Source organism: Rhinatrema bivittatum, chromosome 8 (genome assembly GCF_901001135.1).
Source record: "Rhinatrema bivittatum chromosome 8, aRhiBiv1.1, whole genome shotgun sequence".
NCBI lineage: Eukaryota > Metazoa > Chordata > Amphibia > Gymnophiona > Rhinatrematidae > Rhinatrema > Rhinatrema bivittatum.
In genome coordinates this window covers 169,056,567-169,080,789 of record NC_042622.1, presented here as the reverse complement: position 1 = coordinate 169,080,789, position 24,223 = coordinate 169,056,567, and the positions used below count along the sequence as shown (strand labels likewise).

Sequence of the window (24,223 nt, the reverse complement as noted above, 5' to 3'; positions counted from 1 at the left end):
GGGGGCTCGAATCTGATCGTTAGGATATGTGAATTGGAATCGTTTCCGATTCCAATTCACATTTTTTTAGGAGGCCTGCACCGCAAAAAAAAAACAACAAAACACATCCGACCCTTTAAATCGACCTCCCGACCTGACCCATCGCTAATTATTTTTTTACGGAGGCCCGCACCGCAAAAAAAACAAAAAAAACCCATCCGACCATTTAAATCAACCCCCCCCCCCCCAAAACCTTTTAAAGTTACCTGGTGGTCCAGGGGGGCCTCGGGGAAAGATTTCCCAGGCATCACCTGTTCTAAAAAAAAAAAAAAAAAAAAAATGGCACCGATGCCCCTTTGCCCTTACCATGTGACAGGGTATCCGTGCCATTGGCCGGCCCCTGTCACATGGTAGGAGCACTGGATGGCCGGCGCCATCTTTACTCATCAGCCCATATTATACTATGGGCTGATGGCCGGCGCCATCTTTAAAGATGGCGCCGGACATCCAGTGCTCCTATATCTAACTTGCTAGTGCTTATGCACTTCCCTATTTTCCTAATTTAGGTCTGCTTTCCATTTTTTTGAATGATGCCCTTTTGGCTTTACATCTTTTATCTTACTATTAAACCACACTAGCAGTGTTTTGGTTTTCTTTTGACCTTTTTTAATGCACAGAATAAATTTTATTTGGGCCTCAAGGATAGTAACCTGCAAGTTTTTAACCTTGTGTATTGTGCCTTTCAGGTTTTTTTTTTCCTAACAAATTTCCTCATTTTATCAATCTCCCTTTTTATAGTGAAATGTTACTGCAGTATAATTTCCTTGGTATTCACCCTCCAATGATTGTCATATTTTTATTACATTATGATCACTTTTGCCAAGTGGATTGATCACCTTTGTCTCTTGCAGGAAGACCTTGTGAGACTGGAAAATTGGGCATCGAAATGGCAGATGAAATGTAATGTGGCTAAGTGCAAGGTGATGCATATAGGGAAAAATTAACCCATGCTATAGTTACACAATGTTAGGTTCCATATTAGGTGCTACTACCCAAAAAAGAGATCTTGGCGTCATAGTGGATAACACATTGAAATCGGTTCAGTGTGCTGCAGCAGTCAAAGCAAACAGAATGTTGGGAATTATTATTTATTTATTTATTTTTTATTTATTTTTATTATACCGAGTTTCATGATAGGAATCACATCAACCCGGTTTACAATTAACAATGTGAGTAAAGGCAGAGAGTAACATAGTAAAATATTTCCCAATTCAACGTCACATATAGAATGAAACTTAACAGATATAATAACAATATTTAGGATGTGAGAAAGTTACAAAAAACAAGGAAAAAATAACTAGGATCTGAAAGGGGGAGGAAATTGAAGGAAGAATATTAACATTTTAGCCAACTGTATCAATTAATAAATATGTATAGTATTATAAAAATATAGATGAGTAGCAAAAATGATCAAATATGATGCTGTTGTGAAGTATAATAATAAGATGCTGTGACTGCGTATGAAGTTAGTGGGTTTATTGCAGTTCACTAACTTTGTGTTTGTGCTGATGGGTGGGGAATTTAATCCAGTTCTGGGAACGCTTTTTTAAAAAGCCACGTTTTTAGTCTCTTCCTAAAAGTTGGGGCGCATGGTTCTTGTCTTAAGTCCGGTGGGATGGAGTTCCAAAGGATTGGACCTGCTGATGAAAGAGCTCTTGAACTGTAGTATTTATGTTGGTAAGTTTTGGCATGAGGTACCTGAAGTGATTCTTTGTAATGTTCCCTGATGGGTCTGGCGGCTGTGTATTTTTTAAAAGGGATTTGTAAGTCAAGTTGAGTGTGTTGATGGATGTTCTTGTAGATAATCATGATGGTTTTGTACATAATTCTGAAGTGGATCGGTAACCAATGAAGGTCTTTGAGGATGGGGGAGATATGGTCGATTTTCCTGGAATTTGTAAGTATTCTAGCTGCTGTGTTCTGTACCATTTGTAAAGGCTTGGTGTAAGAAGCTGGGAGGCCTAGTAGTAGAGAATTGCAATAATCTAGTTTGGAGAAGATTATTGCTTGCAGGATTGATTAGAAAGGGAATGGTGAATAAAACGGAAAATGTCATAATGCCTCTGTATCGCTCCATGGTGAGACCGCACCTTGAATACTGTGTACAATTCTGGTCACCGCATCTAAAAAAAAAAATATATAATTACGATGGAGAAGATACAGAGAAGGGTGACAAATGATAAAGGGAATGGAACAGCTCCCCTATGAGGAAAGACTAAAGAGGTTAGGACTTTTCAGCTTGGAGAAGAGACTGCTGAGGGGGGATGTGATAGAGGTGTTTAAAATCTTGAGAGGTCTAGAATGGGTAAATGTGAATCTGTTATTTACTCTTTCGGATAATAGACTAGGGGGCACTCCATGAAGTTAGCATGTGGCACATTTAAAACTAATCGGAGAAAGTTCTTTTTCACTCAACGCACAATTAAACTCTGGAATTTGCTGCCAGAGGATGTGGTTAGTGCAGTTAGTGTAGCTGTGTTTAAAAAAGGATTGGATAAGTTCTTGGAGGAGAAGTCCATTACCTGCTATTAAGTTGACTTAGAAAATAGCCACTGCTATTACTAGCAACGTAACATGGAATAGACTTAGTTTTTGGGTACTTGCCGGGTTCTTTTGGCCTGGATTGGCCACTGTTGGAAACAGGATGCTGAGCTTGATGAACCCTTGGTCTGACCCAGTTTGGCATGTTCTTATCCTGCATGTTGATTCTATAACAAACTGCTGCATGATAGTCATTGATGACATTTAAGAACTTTACCTCCCTTGCACGTCCCAATCAATACTCAGGAAATTGAAGTCTCCCGTTATCATGTTGCCCATTTTACTAGCCATTCTAATATCAGTGTGAACACAATCCTCATGCACAGCAACAAGTTATTCTTAGCAAAGAGAATTCTCTCTGCTTTAAACTTTGGCTTTAACACTACCACGAGTTTCATGTTTCTTCTGCACGCATCAGATTGGAAAAGAAATCCTTCATCTCCCACCCCCTCCTTCACTGATCTTGAGTTCAAATGAAACTGGTGCTGAGGGACTTGATCCTTGCTGTTTGTGTGTCCTCCCCACAGAGCAATATGTGGGAAAGGAAATGTATAACTGATGGTTAAATCTCAGCTGTATCTTACAAAAATCTTCTGCACCCTAGTAGCCAAGTCATCCAAACAAAAGCAGCTGTTTCTGGCTTCATCCACCCATCCATTTATAGTCAGACATTCTAGCCAACAGAAGAGAGATGGAGACAGGTCATAGCCTGACCAGGCTTCTTCAAATTGATTTAGAGAGAGAATTTTAGAGTTCTCTGACAGGCAAGGGTGAATTAGCCATGACATGTGGGTGATGTCATTTGGCTCCAAACAGAACCTTTTCTTTAAGCTTATAGAGCTTTTACTCTACTAAGCATGTACGGGAGTTATCTCATGAACCCCTCACTCTATTTTTTTTGTCTGAGCTTCAACCCAGATGTGTACCCTTTTTGCGTTTTTCTTTGGTTATACCTTAGATAGTTTTCAGTATTTAATATTTTTCTCAGATTTTCTTGCCTTATTGCCTTAGTAGTCTCCAAACAGCACTGTTCAGCGCTATTAAAAAAAACAATAATATAACATATCTTGAAGTGAAATGTCCGGCTCCAAGAAAGCCACCCTCAGCGGCTTCAAAGATTGCATGTGTGGTAAGATGTCTATCACTGATGGCCATGACATTTATTACTGGTTTCTGGAGACTGGCCACAATGCTGCCAACTGTTATTACTGTGGCTGGATGTCATCACGGACAAAGAGAGCCAGAGGCTGCAATATGGGGCACCTGCGTAAGTGTCTAAAGACCTGCAGTTGCTGCTACTCCTGAAACGGAGCCTCTTCTAGCAACCTGGGTGCAGAGTTGAGCAGGAGCTCCTCAAGCAGGTCTTGGATCCCTTCTCATGTGTCCGCAAGCCTCTCATGGGCACCAGGGGATTTAGGATGGCTAAGAAGATGCATCACTCCTTGGACGCCAACAAAGAAACACTGAGCCTCTGCACCAGCAACACATTCAATGCACAACTTGCAGGCGCATCCAGCCCCAGAGCTGTCAATGTATCAAGTCTAGAAACCATTGACGCCTTGAGCCTTGGAGCACAGACTGGCATCAACACATCAAGCCTTGCTGCTACTGATATCTTGTCACCAATCCCTTCACTGCATTTGGGGAGCATTGAGATGCTGCAGGAAATATGCGCAATTCACCTCCTATCTCAAGGGTTATTTCACCATCAAGTGGACAAGTCAAAGTGATGTACTTGGGTAAGAGTAACCCAAATTATGGCTACAAAATGCAAGGTTCCACATTAGGAGTCGTCATTGAAATATGTTCAGTGTGCAGCAGCAGCCAAGAAAGCAAATAGAATGCTAGGAATTATTAGGAAAAAATGGAGAATAAAACAGAGAATTTTATAATGCCTCTGACACACTCCATGGCGTGACCTCATCTTGAACATTGTGTGCAATTCAGGTCACCACATCTCAAAAAAAAAGATATAGCAAAATTGGAAAAGGTACAGAGAAGGGCTCCCAAAATAAAGGGGATGGAACAATTCTTCTATGAAGAAAGGCTAAAGATGTTAGGACTCTTCAGCTTGGAAAAAAGACAGCTGAGGGGGGGGATATGATAGAGGTCTATAAAATGAGTGGAATGGAATACGTAAACAGTTGTTCACTCTTTTGAAAAGTACAAAGTCCAAGGGACATAATGAAGTTAATAAGTAATACATTTCAAATTAATAAGAGAAAATATTTTTTTACTAAACACATGAATAAGCTCTGGAAATTGTTGATAGAAAATGTGGTGAAAGCTATTCATGTAGCTGCGTTTAAAAAAGGTTTGGACAAGTTCCTGGAAGAAAAGTTCATTAACCATTATTAAGGTTCAGTTGCAGAAATCCACTTTCTTGGGATAAGCAGCTTGGAATCTATCTACTTTTTGGAATTAAGCCAGATACTTGTGACCTATATTGTCCACTATTGGAAACCGGATACTGGGCTTGATGGCAGTTCTTATGTTATGTAAGGCTTCTGGGTTTTCTTCTAGAGACACCAGATCCCATCTGCTCGGTGGTACTTTTGATCTCTACACATCCCCCCCCCCCCCCGAGAAAACTGTTACAAAGTCATAGGGCCCTCAAGATGCGCCCATTCTGATTTCAGAAGAGGATGTTCACCCCTAGTACCTGGCCAGAGATCACTGGGCTCTTAGACCAAGTGGCAGAGCTGGTGAAGACTTGTTGCGATTATATCTGTCAGGGCAATCGGTGAGCTTCTGGCATTGCCTCATTACTCTCCATGTATGCAGTTCTTCTGCAATATGGTGGGGGTCTGCACCTGTCTCAAGTTTCTACCAAACGTGGTGTAGAGTTTTCATATAAAACAAGCTATCGCGTTACTCATGTTCTTTCCAAGGGGAAAATGCCTTCCTTCATTGAACTAAGAGAGCCTTGGCTTAATACCAGAAAAGAACCCAGCCACTTCATCAGACCTTGTAACTAGTCATCTCTTACGATCAAAGCGCGCGTCGTCCAACTGGCTAGCAGACTGTATCGTGCATTATTATGCTGTCGCTAGCCTCCAGATCACAGATTCAAGTGACAGCCATGGCTGCATCAGTGGCTGATCTGCAAGCTGTCTACCAAAGCCATCTGCAAAACTGCAACTTGGTTATCGGCGTGCACCTTCACATCCTATTACTGTCTGAACAGTCTTATCAAGAAGACAGTAAGTTTGTTCAAGCAGTGTTGCGTAGTCTGTTCACCCAGTAGTCCCCTCTCTATGATGGGGTTCGGGTTGCTTCATTCTGTAAGTGCTCTGCTGCAAACCTCAGCTTGGGCCTCCCCACATGTCGTCATTAATTCAGTCCTGCTTGTTGAAGGGAGAAAAAGTTTGCTTACCCATTAAGTGACAGCAGGATGAATTAGCCATGCTAAAAACCCACCCTGCCTCCCTGGAGGGTTAACTGTCCAGCTAAAGCTTAGCTCTAAATCAACTGAGGAGCTCAAGAGACAACACCGATGTGGGAACTCCCACTTATGCTAAGTAGAACAAAAGCTGTATGATCTAAGAGAGAAGGGTTTGTTCTGCTCTGTACCGAGAACCCAGTTTATGGTAAGCAAACTTGTTTTCTTTAGAGTCTTTAAGACACTCCCAGTTTTCTGATATCTGGCAATTTACACAGAGTAGACTTAGGCAGAAAGGCATTTAAGCAGGCGGCAGGGGAGGGGGGGAGATGAGACTCTGGGCTCTGTGTTTAAAGTTACAATATGTCAAGACAAAATAAGCAGCCATTTAGCATTTCTTCCTTGCTGTGTGCATGTTATAAAAAGCCCTTTGAATTTCTGTGGTACTTTTCCACACAGCTACTCTTGTGTGCAGAATAATGTCTCTTACTAATTGCCTAGGTTAGCCATGTGCAGGAAACGCATTCTAGCGTTGCGTGGTTTTCCTTCTGGTTTTATTATTAAATTATATGTGCAGTATAGAATGTCTCTGCCGTTGGTCCCTTCGCAGACCTATGTTACTAATATTAGCAGTAATAGAAAACATACAACTGGTGATTATCTTCCACTTGAAAGATAATTGAGCAATGGCTACATCACAAAATTCCAGAAGGACAGGGTCCAGATAGGCTGCAGTACATTAATGTTTTTCAGATTACTGTATCCCAAACTAATTCTTCATCTTCCTCTCTTACTCTTTCCTTTACCCCTACTAATTCTATACACATGTAAAAAACAAACCAAATGCCAAGAAACAAAAAGAGCTTTCATGCTTTCTTTCCTGGTTCCTCCCATGGTTCTAGCAAGAAAGGTTTTTGGGGCGGTTTTTGTGGTTGTTTTTTGTTTTGTTTTTTTTTACAAAACCTCAAAACAACTTTTCCCAAGGGTTTTCATGTGAACTAATTATTCACTCCCTTTCCCTCCCCTCTCCAGCTGGACTGAAGCCTCCTTTTCTTCTGCCTCTTGTAGTCCTGTTTATCGGAGAAGGTTTAATTTAAACCAAGAGCAAAGAAAATGACCTGGCTCTCTGCCTCCCTAATCATCCTGTCCTTTATTACCATCTGGCCGCCCCTTCTCAAGCCTTTGAGTAGCAGGCAGCGAGAGGTTCACCTTCGCCTCTGGCTCAGTTTATATTCCATGCTCCTGGTTTTGCTCTTCAGTGCAGCCTTCTTCCTTTAGTACTCTGCCAGTGGGTTAATGAATAAGGAATCTAGTGCAAAGCCATTCACTTCATCAAGTGAATCTGAAGCTTGGGTCTACCTATGAATGGAGCTGGTGAATCTGAAGCTTGGGTCTACCTATGAATGGAGCTGGTTTAACTTGATAGACCTCACTATGGGCTTAATTTGGTTTTTATACTTCTGAGTGTCCCCTTCCTCCTGCGTGTCTGCTGTCTTTTGGTAGCACAGTTCTGTCTGCTCTGCTCTGCTTCTGTTCACAGTGTAGGTCTCAGCAACACCACATCTTGCTTCAATTTTATAAGTATCTGAAGCCCAGTTTTTTTAACCCGACTTTATATTGCTGACATGGCTGTGGATTTGAGCAAGCCATGATAACCATTTATTTAAGGCAGTTGTTTCCAAATCTGTCCTGGAAGACCTCCAGACAGTTGGGTTTGCAGTGAGTGCATATTCATTGCAGATATCCTGAATACTTGACAGGCAGGTTGGGGGGAGAACCACTGATCTAAAGCATCCACTGAGAGCCTCATTTACCCAGAAGGGGAAAAAAAATCATTGGTTTGCAAACTCTTTGGGGCAAAGGCTCATTGTCCATGTGCAGTGCTCTGGGGTGAGGCACTCTATATAAATACTACAAGCTTTCTTAATTCAGTGCCTGCAAAAAAGCATATCAGTCTTGGTTTTAACACCCAGCTAGCAGCAGGTCTGAGATTTGAATGCTTGGGGTTATCCAGACCAGAAATGGATGTGTCCCTAATGGATTGAAGTTTAGTTGAGCAGTATGAGACCATCTTCAACAGCTTATAAGGAAACTTGCTGCTGCCATTTTAGTATTCTAATTTTTACAGCTTCATTTAAGTAATCATGACAACCAAATCATCTCTGTGGATGAGCACCTTCTTGGGGGGGGGTTTCCTACCCCCACTTCCTGAGTCACTCACTTTATCTGTGCATATGATTCAGATTCCAGAAACTTTATTGGCATGACTATTTGTATATGTTACCAAAGTAATATATAAGACAATTTTCAGAGATGAGAAAGTTTGTGGGTACTTTTTAGCCACAGCTTTTCCAAAGATTTTCAAAACAAGTACATGCATGCTTTTATTTTTAAAATTCTCAGCATACAAATAAGGTTGCATATACGTCTGGCATGGCATATTTATTTGTATACTTTTTAAAAGTGAAAGTATGTATGTTAATCCAAACTTTGTCCCAACTCCTTCCCTAATGCCTCTTGTGTTCACACACTAAATCCAAGTAATTGCATACTTTTTTTTCACGCAAAGACCAGCAAATTTTCTAACAGGCCATTATGGCTTTGAAAATTCAGCCCAAAGTAGTTAAGTTAAAAGGAAGCAAAAATAGTTCTAATAGTGAAATAAGATAACAGGGTACCGAACAGTTCCTAGGTTCTGGTACTGGTCCGTTGTCTCCTGTCTGGTGGAAGGAGGCTATGCATTTTGCTGCAATAGTGATGCTCATTTATGCCTTGGTTTTTTGTAACTTTATCCTTTCTGCCTGCCCATTGCAGGCAGCCATGGGCTATTCCGGTGAGTCCTGCTGCAGGAGCTAGCCTAAGTCCTGAAATGCTGTGTGTCCTGCTAGGTTCAGAGATTGGCTCTAGAACAGAGGAGCAGTCAGAAACAGAGTATTTACACAAAACAAATCACTAATCACAATCAATAATTATTCAGAAAGCAAGGTAAACATAGCAACTTTGGGCCTATTTTGTTTTACTCTTCTTGTAAGTGTATAAACAATTGCATAACGCTCATGACCTGTTCAAGAATTCAAGGAAACTAATGAAGTTTTTGCAGTCACTGAAATTGTATAATGATCCTTCAGAGGTTAGACACTTTTTTTTCTTCTAAAAATCCACTGTTTTCAGGTCAGAATTTAAAAAAAAAAAAAAAAAAAAAAGCACTGTCCCAGAGTACCTCCACTCAGTCCGGATAAACTTGCATGCATATTGCATACATGATGCACGAGGGTATGTTTACATGCATATTAGGCAGGCTGTTTTGTAAAGCCCATTTCTGAGGATAAAGCACTGTTTTATCTTCAGAATGTTGGGAATTATTAGGGAATGGTGAATAAAACGGAAAATGTCATCATGCCTCTGTATCGCTCCATGGTGAGACCGCACCTTGAATACTGTGTACAGTTCTGGTTGCCGCATCTCAAAAAAGATATAATTGCGATGGAGAAGGTACAGAGAAGGGAGACCAAAATGATAAAGGGAATGGAACAGCTCCCCAATGAGGAAAGACTAAAGAGGTTAGGACTTTTCAGCTTGGAGAAGAGACGGCTGAGGGGGGGATATGATAGAGGTGTTTAAAATCATGAGGTCTAGAACGGGTAGATGTGAATCAGTTATTTACTCTTTCGGATAATAGACTAGGGGGCACTCCCATAAAGTTAGCATGGGGCACATTTAAAACTAATCGGAGAAAGTTCTTTTTTACTCAGCGCACAATTAAACTCTGGAATTTGTTGCCAGAGGATGTGGTTAGTGCAGTTAGTATAGCGGTGTTTACAAAAGGATTGGATAAGTTCTTGGAGGAGAAGTCCATTACCTGCTATTAAGTTCACTTAGAGAATAGCCACTGCCATTAGTAATGGTAACATGGAATAGACTTAGTTTTTGGGTACTTGCCAGGTTCTTATGGCCTGGATTGGCCACTGTTGGAAACAGGATGCTGGGCTTGATGGACCCTTGGTCTGACCCAGTATGGCATTTTCTTATGTTCTTATCTGTAGAAATGCCTTTGAAAATTACCCTCTGTGGGACCAGCAAAAAAAACTATGTAATCCATGAGATTTCTATACTGCATGGGTCACCTGAAGAAGGGCTTGTATGATCTAGAAAGCTCGTGTACAACAACTGAAGAAACTCCAGTTTCTCCAAAAGCAAAGCAGCTACTAGAAGTGCACTGCCTTGACCACTTGAAAAAGAATATGCAAGTAACGTAAGTCTTTATCCTCCATTGTATACTAATTGGCCTACCCAGTCTGCCCAGCAGCACAACTAAGGGTATGTCCCAGCTGAAAGCCATGGAAACTTTGCCACCTGTAGCATATCACTCCTCTACCTGGCCAGCTTTTGCTGTCTTCCTCATTGGTTCTCTCGCAGACTGGGTGGATGAGCACACATCTAATGTCATTGGTTACCTTTACAGTGAAAGAGGGGTGTATTTAGATGGTGTCTTTTCACCTATACTGGAATGAGGAATGGGATATTGGATTGACAACATAGCACTGATGCACCTTCAGGGAGCACAACCAAATCAGGTGGTTAGGAAAATGATTTTTGTGTTTGATAAATCTGCGAGAGACGTAATTTGAATAACATTTGTATAGACAGAAAAACTTGGCTGACTCACTGCCCAGTTCAGATTTAGCCTTTGGAGAGATTTTTATAGGCCCAGTTTCCTTTAACTTCTAGAAAGACCTCTTAAGTTGCTTCAGTACTATTTCAACCAGTGTGATTTATGATAGTTCATAACTTTTTTTTATTTTAGCTCCTGCAGAAGTCTGATTTATTTGAACTTGTAGCTGTTCTTCAGCTTGCAGTGTTCCTGGCATGTTAGCTCATATTTGTATGGCAAGTAAAAAGAAAATAAATCCTTTTGGAAATCTTTTAATTCTTATGAGCTGGCAGTATAATCTATAGGACCCTGGGTTCCACTTCCTCGACTACTCAGCATGCAAGTTTCAGGAAGTCACTCACCCTTCTTTGTAAGCTCTTTGGGCCAGGGATCTTATCACCATGTGGTTATTTACAGAACTGTTTACACAGATAGGACTTAAAAATTAGATATTACTGATGATCACTGTAAGTTGAGAATCACTATTTTTAAGCAAAAATGTGAACTGATAGGATATTTGCCACATCCTGCTTCATAGAGGAGACTGGAGATTAAGATTCACAAAAGTCTTGAGTGAATTTGCCTTGCCCTGTTTCAACAGCTTCACCTCTTATTGCTCCTGGTTTGTAAAGCTAAGCATTATCGATTAGTTGGACTTACCTAATAAGGACATTATTAAAATGTTGTAATATAGATGTCTGAGTGAAAAGAGCTCATATTCAGAGTAGTTTGGGTTGTTGTAGGCATTCTGACTCCTTTTGTTGACTGCACAAGTTGTTCCTTGGAGAAATGTCTTTAGGACATGAGGGTAGCTTTGGTAGCACTCTCTGATACCCACTACTGACTGTGCAGTGTCTTTCATGACTGGAGGGACCGGTTTTTAAGGCAGGACCCCAAATACACAAACAGTATTCATACAGTCGCATTGTAATGGGACCGGGCACCAAAGGGTAAGATGGGGGTGTTAGCTAAATCCCATCTGTGCCGATGCATATATGATGTTGCTCCATTTCACAACAGGGAGATTGTACTTCAGAAACTGAGTGGAACTCTTTTTATAGTCCAGTTTAGATGAAAGACACTATATGTTGGAGTTAGTATAGAAAAAAAAAAGTCAAGCACATGCCTAGTAGCAAAGATATACCGTTTCTTTATCAATGTTCTGACCCTGTAAAGGATCTTCTTCAGGGTCCCTTTGTATTCCTGGAACACAGAGAATGAATGTTGTCCTCTTGCTAAAGCATGCGCTTGACTTTCTTGATCTTAATCCTGGACTTTTGGGGGGGGGGGGGGGGTGCTTTTGCTGATCTGCTATGTCTTTGGATCTTTGCAAATTTTTCCTTTTTTGGGTGCCTGCCTTTAAGCAATGTCACCTGGTCTTCAACACACAAAATCAATGAAGCATGCCTAATGTTAACCCCTGTTGTGTTCTTTTTTGTTTTAAAGGTACTTGGAAGTTCAGGCAAGTTATACATTTGCTATGCCTCCTGCCATTACTGCTCGTGTCCTGCTTTTGCGTTTTCTGTGCTTCGGAAAAATGACAACCTACTGGTAAGATCCCCGGCCATGTACCTGAGAGAATTGGTTTAGGCTAAAAGCTGGCTTCCTGTCAAGATATCCAAGAAACAGTAATAGAGGAACTTCTTTACCTTACATAATGTCTCTATTTGGCAAGAAAGGAAATTTGAAATTTTAAAATATTGCCTCATCAGCTGGATGTTAGAGTGGACGTAGGAACTCAGTCTGAATTTGTCATTATTCTTTTCATTGCTAAAGATCTGAGACAGAAAGCTATATATAGTGAGGCTCATGATTTTAATAAATTGCTGCCATAGGCACAGAATGAGAAACCCTTTATATAAAAAAAAAAAAAAAAAAAGTGGCCAATAGATTTGTCAGCATTGCTAGGATTGCATTGTCTTACATGTAGGTTTTGCTAATAGGCCTGGCCTTGAGTCTTACATTGTATCAAAGGATCTCCAGTACTGCTCGGTATAAAACTGAAACTTTCCTCCAATTGCAGACCCCCTTACATTCATTATAATTATTCCTTGATATTATGAAGGTTAGAAGAAATATATTCCATGTTACATTGTATAAGAAGTCCTCAGCATAAGCAATGGCTGAAAGTTTCTATTGTATATCTTCCTGGCAGCAGAGTGGTAAAGCTTCACCGGAGCAAGCTGAACATCTGCAAAGACAGTCCGAGGAACTTTGATGCAGTCTAAGAAAACATGGCCCAAGTTGAAGGTCTCCACCTCTTTGGCCATGTTTCACATGGGAACCAGTGTGTCTAGGCTAATAGCAGGAGCATCATTATCTTACCATGCCCTTCCTTGCTTGCATTGTGTGGAAAGGGTTATGCACAGTACTTCCTTTATAGACCTACTGTTATAACAAGGTATGAAGCTGCAAGGAAGTGAGCAGGTTTAGACTCTGAATAGTATTCATTAAAGCATGTGTGGCAAAAGAGTAGACTAGAAATAGCTTCACTTAAATGGAAAAACTTGGCTCTCACCTGCTAATTTTATTTTCTTGAATCCCACAGCTTTTCTCTCCTCCCAGTAGCTAGAGAAGAACAAAAGCGTCATTCTAAGAACTTAAGCTACTGTGCCCTCAGTAACTATTTAACAGAGTAAAAAACGATGATCCCCTCATGCCCCACGAGCAAGAGAGTCTGTAAAAAGCTTAACTTCAAAACTGACTTCTAAGAAAGATTGAACACCAGAAGCAAAACTCAATGAATAATATCATTTCACCATAATGTACACCAGAAAGAATCTTCAGAACGCAAGAACAGGACTCAAGCCTGGTCTGTGAGATTCAAGGAAAGAAAATTTGCAGATAAGAACTAAGGGAAGGAAAAATTATCGTCTCGCAGGCCAGTACAAATCATAGGATGTATCCAAGTCTTCCTAAACTGGGTGGGAACCTGAAAGACACATTTAAACGAAACACCTTCGTGCCTGGCGCCTGAACATCCAACCCATAGTGCTTGGCAAAAGTGTGTAATGAAGACCACATAGTATCCCTTCAGGACATCTGTCAGGTGGCTGACTCTCAGCCCAAGACTCCACTTCTAGTGGAATGTGCTGTAATGCTGATCAGTGCCTCTAGACCCTGGCACGTGTAAGCCAATTAGATTTGTTTCCTTAATCGATCTAACAATCAGGCCTCTGATGCTTTCTAACCCTTTATTAGGACCACTAACAGCACAAAAAGGTAATCTGACTTCTGAAAGCTTTTTGTGACTTAGACACCTCAGAAGATTCCTACAGACATCTGCACATGAGTCTTGATTCCGCTCGGTCGAAAAGCCTTGCATTCTCCAATGCTGGCAATGACTGACTGAGGTGAAACACCAAAACCATCTTAGGCAAGAAGAAAGGAACTGTCCAAATAGACATCCTCTGAAAATTGAAGGAAAGGATACCTATATGATAAGGCTTGCAGTTCTGAAATACACCTCACTAAACAAATAGCTATTAAAAACATGGCCTTCAGAGTAAGATCCTTCAGAGATGCTTTCTTGATGGGCTCAAAGGATGGCATATACAAAGCCTTAGCTGAGATTCCACGACGGTACCACAGGCTGAACAGGGGGACACAACTGCTTCACACCCTTCAGAAAGTGGCCACATCTGGATGCGAAGCAATAGAAGAACCTTCAACCTTGCCCCTGTAACAGGACACCACCACTACTTACACCTTGAGAGAGTCCAAGGCCACACCCTGTTGCAACCCTATCTGCAAGAGTATTTCTGGAATGGAAGCCTTTAAAGGATATATACCAGACTCCTGACACCAAGACTTAAATATCTTCCTGGCTTGTAACAGTAGTAATGATATCTCCTGAATATCCTTTAACTCTCAACAACCAGGCTGTGAGACACAAGCGATCTGCCCATTCCAAGAAAATTGGACCTTGAAACAGCAACCTGGGGAAATGACCCGGATGTACCTAGCCCTGCAGCGTGAGATTTACAAGATCCATAAACCACAGATGCCTGGGGCAATCAGAAACTCCAGACCTAAATGTCTCTCTATTTGCCTTATCACCCTTTCTATTAGCACCCAAGGTGGAAACACAGAAGCTTGAGCCAGTGTGTTGAGACCCTTGGGTTGGAGACTAGTTTCCACCTGAAGAACTTTGGGGTTTTAACTCAAAGCCATCATGTCTATCTGAGGAGAGCCCCACCTGGACCAGATGCAGGAGAAAGCTTCGTCCACTAGCTCCCATTCTCCAAGATCCAGCCTGTGCCTACTCAGAAAATCTACCTATACATTCTCTACCCTGGCCACATGAGTGGCCGAGAGAATCTCCTCATGCTTTTTGGTCCACCAGAGCAACATTCCTGCTTCCAAGGAAAGTGTTGTACGCTTGTTTATCCCAGGACAAGCAGGATGCTAGTCCTCGCATTTGGGGGACGTCACTGACGGAGCCCTATTGCGGGAAAACTTTCTGTCAAAGTTTCTAGAAACTTTTGACTGGCATTCTGAGCATGCCCAGCATGCCATGATATTCTCTGCCACAGGGGTCTCTCTTCAGTCTTCGTTTTTCCGAGCTGCTGTAAGCATCGCAGAGATAGGAGTCCTGTGAGTTTTCCTCACGTATTTTCTGACTGGAAAGTCATTGATTTTCAAAATATTTTCCCCCCACAAAGGGATTTTTCTCTTTTTCACCGGACGGTGACAAATTAGTCTCGTTTTTACTTAAAGTAAACTTTTTTTCTCAGAATTTTTCCTCCCTCTTTTCATCAACAGCTGTTGAAAAGATGGCTTCAGGGTTTAAAAAATGTCCGATTTGTAATCGGAATATGTCTATAAGAGACCCACACCTTGAGTGTGTTCTCTGTTTAGGGGATAAGCACGATGTTTCATCCTGCCCTCAATGTGCAGAGATGACTCCAAAAGGAAGGAAACTGACAGGAAAAAATGGAACACCTTTTCCACCTTCAGCTGATTCCTTCTCCCTCGATGTCAACTAAATCATCCCCAGCAGCAATTTCTAAAAAGGTTTTGCTGAAGAGACATCGCCTGGAAGGATTGGGAGATCAAGCATCGCCATTGCCTTCGGCATCGATAAGGTCGGTAGTTGAACATAGGCCCAAACATAGGCGCACCGAAACATAGGTAAGCGGTAACCCCCTCCCCGGGAGAACCGACCGCAAAACGGCAGAAGACTAAGGAAACTCCGCCACCACCGTCAGGGCCCACATCGCCAATAGAGCCTATATAAGCATCGGGTGATATATTATCAACTCCCACACCGCCACCGCATATAGCTACTCCATCTCTCCCAGCTGTATCGCAGGAATTGTCAATTTTAATGACAAGCGGTGGTCCAGGACCTAAAGGAGCAGATTCCGGCGACGATGCCGGTGGCAACACCGCTGCCAGCATCGATGACTTCGCTAACACCGGTCACAGTGCCGATACCAATGACCCTGCCGATGCTGACACCGATGCCGATCTTCACAACTGCACCGATGCCAGGTACTAAACCTACGATGACTTCAAGGTGGCCACCGAAGATAATACCTCCATCTTCGGTCCCGAAGCAGATACCATCTGTGCCACTCACTCCTGGGGATCCAGGACACCTAGAGTCAGCACTATACCAGATCTTAATGAAAAGGTATCAGGATCTGCTTGATTCTCTTCCCTCTTATCCACGGGAAGAACAACCTGAGGAATCATCTATTGAAGATCCATTACCAGGACCTTCTGGAATTCCTCCACACCTAACACTTCAACAACTTCTCTACAAGTCCAAGAATATGACACTTGGAGTGACACACTATCAGAAACTTCATCTGAAGGCTTTGTCTGAGCCATCTCCACCGGATCCACAGAAAAAATCTCCTCCAGAGGAATTTTCCTTCACAACCTTTGTCCAGGAAATGGCTGGCACCATTCCCTTCAAATTAGTCACAGAGCAAGATACCAGACAAACCCTGGAGGTACTTCAATTTGTAGACCCTCCAAAGCAAGTGGTGGCTATACCAGTACATGATGTTCTCCTAGAATTTCAATATCGTATTTGGGAACATCCTTGCTCAGTGCCAGCTGTCAAACGTATGGACAGTACATATTTGGTGTAGTCTGCTCCTGACTACCAGAAGTCGCAGCTCCCTCACCAATCAGTAGTGGTGGAGTCTGCACAGAAAAAATCCAAATGAATTAGACCACATTCATCAAATCCCCCAGGCAAAGATCACAGATTTTTGGATTCCCTGAGTCGCAAGGTCTATCAAGGGGCCATGTTGAATTCGAGAATCTCTTCATACCAACTCTACATGACCCAATATCAAAGAGACTTGTGGAAACAAATGCAGGAATTTCTACCATCTCTTCCATCTCAACATCAAGAGGCAGCACAAGCCATCATCCATAAAGGACTGGAGGCAGGTAAACATGAAGTCCGAACAGCCTATGACTGCTTTGAGACACCTTCCAGGGTGGCTGCATCCGGGGATCAGTGCCAGGAGATGGGCATGGCTTAAGGCCTCGGACCTCAGGCCTGAGATAAATTAGATCTCCCCTGCTTAGGAGAGAACCTTTTTGGATCTAAAGTCCAGGATGCAGTTACACAGTTGAAAGAACATACTGAAACCCTCAGACAGCTTTCCTCAATTCCACAGGATCCCCCTACGCACTCCAGGCGTAGGCCTCAAAGGAAAGAATTTAGAAGGCCTTTTTATAGACAAAAGGCAGTACTACCCTCCTACATTTAGGGCCAGACCTTCTAGAACACAGCAAAGGCCTCAACCAAGACAACCTAGGGCAACTAGGCCTCAACCTCCACCGCAGACAGGCCATGCTACTGGGTTTTGAAACCATTTCCAAAGAACACAGCTAACTCTCCAATCCTCAGTCAGAACTTCCTGTAGGAGGCAGAGTATCCGAATTTTACAACAATTGGATACCAATAACAGACCAATGGGTACTTGCAATAGTATATCGAGGTTACCAACTCAATTTCCTCAATTCCAACAGATTCTGCTCCGAGACCTCTTTCTCTCAGCGAAAATCACATACTCCAGTTGCAAGTAGAATTATCCACCCTTCTGAGAGCCAGGGCTGTAGAGCCAGTGCCCCGGCTCAGCATGGCAGAGGATTCTATTCCCGGTATTTCCTCATTCCAAAGAAAACCGGAGGCCTACGTCCCATCCTAGACCTCAGAAATCTCAACAAATTTCTAAAGAAAGAAAAGTTCAGGATGGTCTCTCTAGGCACCATGCTTCCACTTCTTCAAACAGGAGATTGGCTTTGTTCTCTGGATCTTCAAGACGCTTACACTCACATTCCAATATTCCCTCCTCATCGCAAATATCTGCGCTTCATGGTGGGTCATCAACATTTCCAATACAGAGTACTGCCATTTGGACTTGCCTCTGCTCCCAGAGTATTTACCAAATGTCTAGCAGTAATAGCAGCACACTTGCACAAGGAAAGTGTCCATGTTTTTCCCTACTTTGACTTCTGATGAGCCAGTTGTCTATCTCAACAAGGAGCTCTAACTTCTCTCAGTCGAACAATTACTGTACTTCACTCCATGGGCTTTCTCATCAATTATCAAAAGTCCCATCTTACTCCATCTCACCTGCTTCAATTCATAGGAGCAGAATTGAACACCATCCTTTCAAAGGCCTTTCTACCCAAGGATCGAGCAGAAACACTGTCCCTGTTGGCAAACTCGATTCACTCAAAGAAACAAGCAACAGCTCATCAGTTTCTAACCTTACTAGGCCACATGGCCTCCACAGTTCCTGTCACTCCTATGGCAAGGCTAGCCATGAGGGTAACTCAATGGACTTTAAGATCACAATGGATCCAAGCCATTCAACCACTGCTTTCTCCAATTCAAGTAACCCACCAGCTACGTTCCTCTCTACTTTGGTGGGGGAACAAGGACAATTTGCGCAAGGGCCTACCCTTCCAACAACCAGTCCCACAGATAACCTTGGGTTGAGGAGCTCACATAGACACTCTCCAAACCCAAGGTACTTGGACAAAGCTCGAAGCAACGTTTCAAATTAATTTCCTGGAGCTTCGAGTTATACGTTATGCACTGCATGCATTCAAGGACTGCCTTTCACACAAGACTGTTCTCATCCAAATGGACAACACAGTAGCCATGTGGTACATCAACAAACAGGGGAGGTACAGGCTCGTATCTCCTTTGTCAGGAAGCTGCACAGATTTGGGGCTGGGCCCTGAACCACTCAATGTTTCTCCGGACCACTTATCTGGCAGGCATTCACAACGTTGTGGCAGATCGACAGTCGTCAGTTCCAACCACACGAATGGTCCCTGGATCCCTCAGTAGCGAACAGGATATTTCAACGTTGGGGACAACCAACAATAGACCTCTTTGTGTCACATCTGAATCACAAAGTGGACAAATTCTGTTCCCTACACAAACAGAAAAACCAGCCAGCCAAGAACCCCTTTGCTCGCCCTTGGAACTCAGGCCTTCTATACGCGTATCCTCCGATACCGCTCATAACCAAAACTTGTGAAGCTACAACAGGACAAGGGGGTCCATGATACTCATAGCCCCGTATTGGCCTCGACAAGTATGGTTTCCCACAATTCTAGACCTCTCAGTCAGGGATCCAGTTCGCCTGGGAGTAGCTCCCACTCTCATAACTCAGGATCAGGGTCGGTTGCGCCATCCCAACCTTCAATCCCTATCCCTGACAGCATGGTTGTTGAAAGCTTGATCTTACAACCACTCAATCTTTCCACCAATGTATCCCAAGTGCTTATAGCTTCACGTAAACCTTCCACACGAAAGAACTATTCTTCCAAATGGAAAAGATTTACTTTGTGGTGCAGGCAAAAGAATATTGATCCTTTCACCTGCCCCGCTACTTCTCTACTAGACTACTTATACCATCTTTCAGAATCTGGTCTCCAGACTTCATCTGTAAGAGTACACTTAAGTGTCCGCTTACCATAACAAGATAGGAGATGCACCAATATCCAAGCAACCTCTTGTCAGTAGGTTTGAGAGGTTAACTCAACTTAAACCACCAATTCGGCCCCCAGTCACAGAATGGGACCTGAATCTGGTCTTAACAAGACTCATGCATTCTCCTTTCGAACCCATGAATTCCTGTGATGTTAAATTTCTCACATGGAAGACTATCTTCCTCATAGCCATTACATCAGCAAGAAGGGTTAGTGAGTTACAAGCACTTGTCACGTATTCACCCTACACGAAATTCCTACATGACAGAGTGGTTCTCCGTACACATCCAAAATTCCTTCCCAAAGTAGTTATGGAATTCTTGAACCAATCCATAGTTTTACCCACGTTCTTTCCAAGGCCTCATTTTCATGAAGGGGAAAAGGGCCTTACACACCTTGGACTATAAGCATGCACTAGCATTTTACTTAGACCGCACTGCAGTCCACAGGAAATCCACTCAACTCTTTGTATCTTATGATCCAAAGAAAACCGGGTAAAGCAGTGGGTAAACATACTCTATCCAACTGGTTAGCAGATTGCATTCAGTTTTGCTACGAAAAAGCAGGCCAAGGGCGAGTAAAGGCGCATTCAGTAAAAGCAATGTCAACCTCAGTAGCACATTATCGTTCAGTGCCAATCCTTGACATATGTAAAGCAGCAACATCGAGTTCTCTTCACACCTTTGCAGCTCATTACTGTTTGGACAAGCAAGGACGACAAGATTCAGCCTATGGACAATCTGTCTTAAAGAACTTGTTTCCAGTTTAATCCCAACTCCTTCTACATCCAACCTACTGTGATCTTCGGCTGACTCATTTTCAACAACAATACTTCACTGTTGCTTCACTACAACATGACTCAGCCTCTAGCTTGCTAATCACCCATATGTGAGGACTAGCATCCTGCTTGTCCTGGGATAAAGCAAAATTGCTTACCTTGTAATAGGTGTTATCACAGGACAAGCAGGATGGTAGTCCTCACAACTGGGTGACATCACAGGTTGGAGCCCTGTACGGAAAACTTTTCTGTAAAGGTTTCTACAAAGCTTTGACTGACACTGGCACACTGAGTATGCTCAGCCTGCAATTATCCCTGTGAGCCACAGGTGTTTCCCTCAGTCTTCTTTTTTCCGCTCTGTGAGGAATTTTTAACTTTTTTCCTCATGGAAACACTTAACTTTTTTACTTCAAAAGACACTTTTCCCTGCACTGGTCTCCCTCCGTGTACGTTTTTACGACGCTCGATGAGTACTTTGATTTATTTTTTCGGTCGGTTCCTGTCACCTTCTGGCCTGCTAACAGACTGTGGCCTTCTATTTTTCAGTTAGCTACACATAGCCTGTGAGTGTCCCTCTGTGACACTTTGCTTGGTTATTAGCGCTAGTGGGACAGGGACTTCAACGGTTTCCGTTGCCGCTAGGGCCCCTGTAGTTTTGGGTCCTTCGTTCCCCGGTACCCTCGCGCAGTCGATGCCCCATCGCTACTGAAGGTACCCCTCCTCAGACCGCCCTGCATTTTTAGGTGCCATCTGTACACCTTCCCCTGTGGTACCCTGATGCCATTCTCCCTGCATCATTTTCATCAGTGCTGCCAGGTTTTTCCCTCCTTCGTGTTTTTTCCTTGGGCTCCTTCGGTGCCGCCTTACCCATGTAAATGCCCTTGACGCACATACTCGGGTCGATGCCACCATTGCCCGGGACACTTCCATCGATGCCAGGGTCACGTTCCTCGATGCCATCCCTTAAATTAAGGATGCCATCGATGTCCACAGCCTTGGCATCGGTGGGCATCTATGCCAGGGCCCATTCCATCCATGGGGTCCTTGCCAACATCGGTGCCCGGGTCGGTGCCATCGACGCCCCTATCCGAGGCGCCGACTCCACGCACACATTTGCTACCTGAGTCGATCCAATCAATACCATCAATGTCCGTGGCCATACTGTCCATGCCCGTGGCTTTGCCACAAAGGATGTCGACGCCCGCCCCCATACATCGATGCCCTCGACACCCACGTCGTTCCCATCGGTGTCTGACGTTCCTATCGATGCGGTCATCGACTCCGTCGAACCCGGTATCTCTTTTCGATAACGACTATGTTTTTCTCGACTATTCGATGTCACATCATTCCCATAGATACCAATGCCAATGCTATCAGTGCTCCGCCACTGGCAGCATTACTCTGGCCGAGTCATCGACGTTTTTTCATATCCAGTTTTGACGATACCCTAGAGGCCGCTTCAGCCGCCATTGATACCATCAATACCGACATAGCACTGCCACGTAATGCCCTCGCCCTGCACACAATGCTCCACGCTTTGGGTTCTTTTTAAAGCCCCGTATTAGCAGAGCAGGCGTGCTGACATTCCGTCATCAATCGCCATCCAGGACAGCGAGGGCTTCCATCTCGGCGCTGGGGAAAGACCGGGCTGAGCACCGTGGTGCCCATCATCAGACACAGGGATCGTCCGCCGCTGACACCATCCAGCATATCTGTGCTATCCTTCTTGAGGCTGGACAGTACTCGGGCAGAGCCACATCACCACTGCCATCAGCACTGTTCCGCACAGTTTTGGCAGTCCTTGGTGATCCAGAAACACCGGATCGAGGTCTGACGGATTCTGCATTGGCATCATGACACATCGAGCCGCTGTGATGAGGGTGGGATCACGAGCTCGTTAATCGGCTCCCCTGTTCCCGGCGTACCCCACCGTCATAGGTGCGTGATTGTGGCCCTCTGTTTTAAATAAGTCGAAATGCCAATCACGCCCAGCCTGTCTCCTCTGTACCTGTGCCACCATACCAGGTATCAGAGTTGAGGACGTTTACGTCCACAGGCTACCCCTCGAGGACTCTGGAGATTGGCGACGGCAACCTTCAGCAGCTCGTCCTGCGGCGATCCACGTCGGATGGTAAGTACCCGCTTCTGCGGTATTCCCATTGAGATTTGTTCTCTAATTCGGGCCACATGGTTCGAAAAGTTCTGGGTCATGTGCCTTTCAAGAACTGTATTAGTGTCACATATCGCTATGTTAGCTATGTCAGCCACAATACCAGAAGAACCCCTCTATCATTTCTTTAGGATTGCGTCAGGGCTTCCTCCCTTTTCAGCAATGAGGCTCTGTACTGATTAATGCTCTGTCCTCTGATTCCTGCTTCAAAACCAAGGTTCAGGTGCGTTCGCTGATCTGCTAAACACGAGCTTCAGCAAATATTGCCTCAAGTACAAGTCCACCTTGAAGCCTGGCGTCGGGTCTCTGTCACCTTGTACAGCACACAGAAATGCGGGTACGACTTTACCGCTCACACTCCCGTGGGAGCTTATATGATATCCAGATTACTTCAGCCCCTCCACTGGGACACCCCTTGGTCTCCCATCTGGCCGGATATTAGAGCCGTCACCCCCACCTTGTACCAAAGTTCCCGGTACACTCCCCAGCTGCTACGAAGCGCAGAAAGGGGAAGGGAGGGGGGTTGGGGAGTTTTAATTGCACTATTCTTTCTACCACAGAAAGTAGTCACTCTCCGCACGTCCTGGCTCTCAGAAATACCAATTTTCTTCAGAAGTCACAGGTACAATGGTAACTCTAGTTTCCATGCTTCCAGACTGCAGTAAGTACATTACTCTGATCTTTCCATGTGCTTTATGGTGAGTCAACAATATTACAAACCCTAGCTCTGCCGCTGGCATCAGCTTCAGCAACAGGAGTACCACATTCAATCACTATTAGTGAATGCTGTTTCTCTGCGGAGTGCAACATCATTCACTCTTTTCCTTGCATGGACATCTGCACAACCATAGTCAGTCCATGCAAGGAGCTCTCACTTCTTCCTGACTCACTATACGTTTCCTAACTGGGATTATTGTCACTGCCATAAATCCCTTATACAACGCTTCTGGACACCACAGTCATAAAGACCTTCCTGTCCGGCATACGCGCAGACGTTCTAATAAATTCTTACATGTCCTTGCGTGCATTTTCCATTACCTCAGGCCCTCAATTCCTTATTGTCGGGCTAGGAGGTTTTTTCACTATGCACTTTCCTCATAGAAAACTGCTATGGGTTACATTCAGTGAAATTCCATTATTAGTGGGTCTAAGCTGTGCAACCGCTTTCGTCCCTCATCCATATTCCAGATCTAGAACCACAACCTAGTCTGATTCTGCTCATGCTCGCATTTACTCAGGGTTGCAAAGTTTTGCCTAAAAGCTTCTCGACTCAATATGCGTCTATCCACTCCAGGCCTAGTTTCTCTTAAACTTCCTGGAGCTTGTAGCCATGAGTTCTACCCTTATGCCTTCCAATACTGCCTCTGCAACAAATCTTTGTCCCTATGCTGTCTGTCTGTATGCACAATGTGCTTTCCAACACACAAGCACACATTACCTTAGCTGCCCTGCTGGGAAGCTGCACAGCTCTACCCCTTGGCCCTTGCTCACTTCATGCATCCTCGGGCCACTTTTCTAAGAGATTTACTGAATGCACTAGCAGACCTTCTCCATGTAGGTTTCTATCCTCTCGAATGGTCTCGGACTACATGTGTAGAGTGAAAAATCTTCTAACGCTAAGGTCAACCGAGCTTACCCCTCTGCATCTGAATCGAACCATACTGTGCCACAGATTCTACTCCC

At 43.7% G+C, this 24,223-nt stretch overlaps 1 protein-coding gene across 1 annotated transcript in view; it reads left to right on the top strand.

Moving 5' to 3' along the window:
• Window positions 1-24,223, top strand: part of ZSWIM7 (zinc finger SWIM-type containing 7) — a 151,113-nt gene that overhangs the window by 105,647 nt on the left and 21,243 nt on the right. The window contains exon 4 of the mRNA XM_029611272.1: window positions 12,060-12,164. Within this exon, the coding sequence (XP_029467132.1) occupies window positions 12,060-12,164 (105 nt within the window). The remainder of the gene's footprint in view (window positions 1-12,059; window positions 12,165-24,223) is intronic.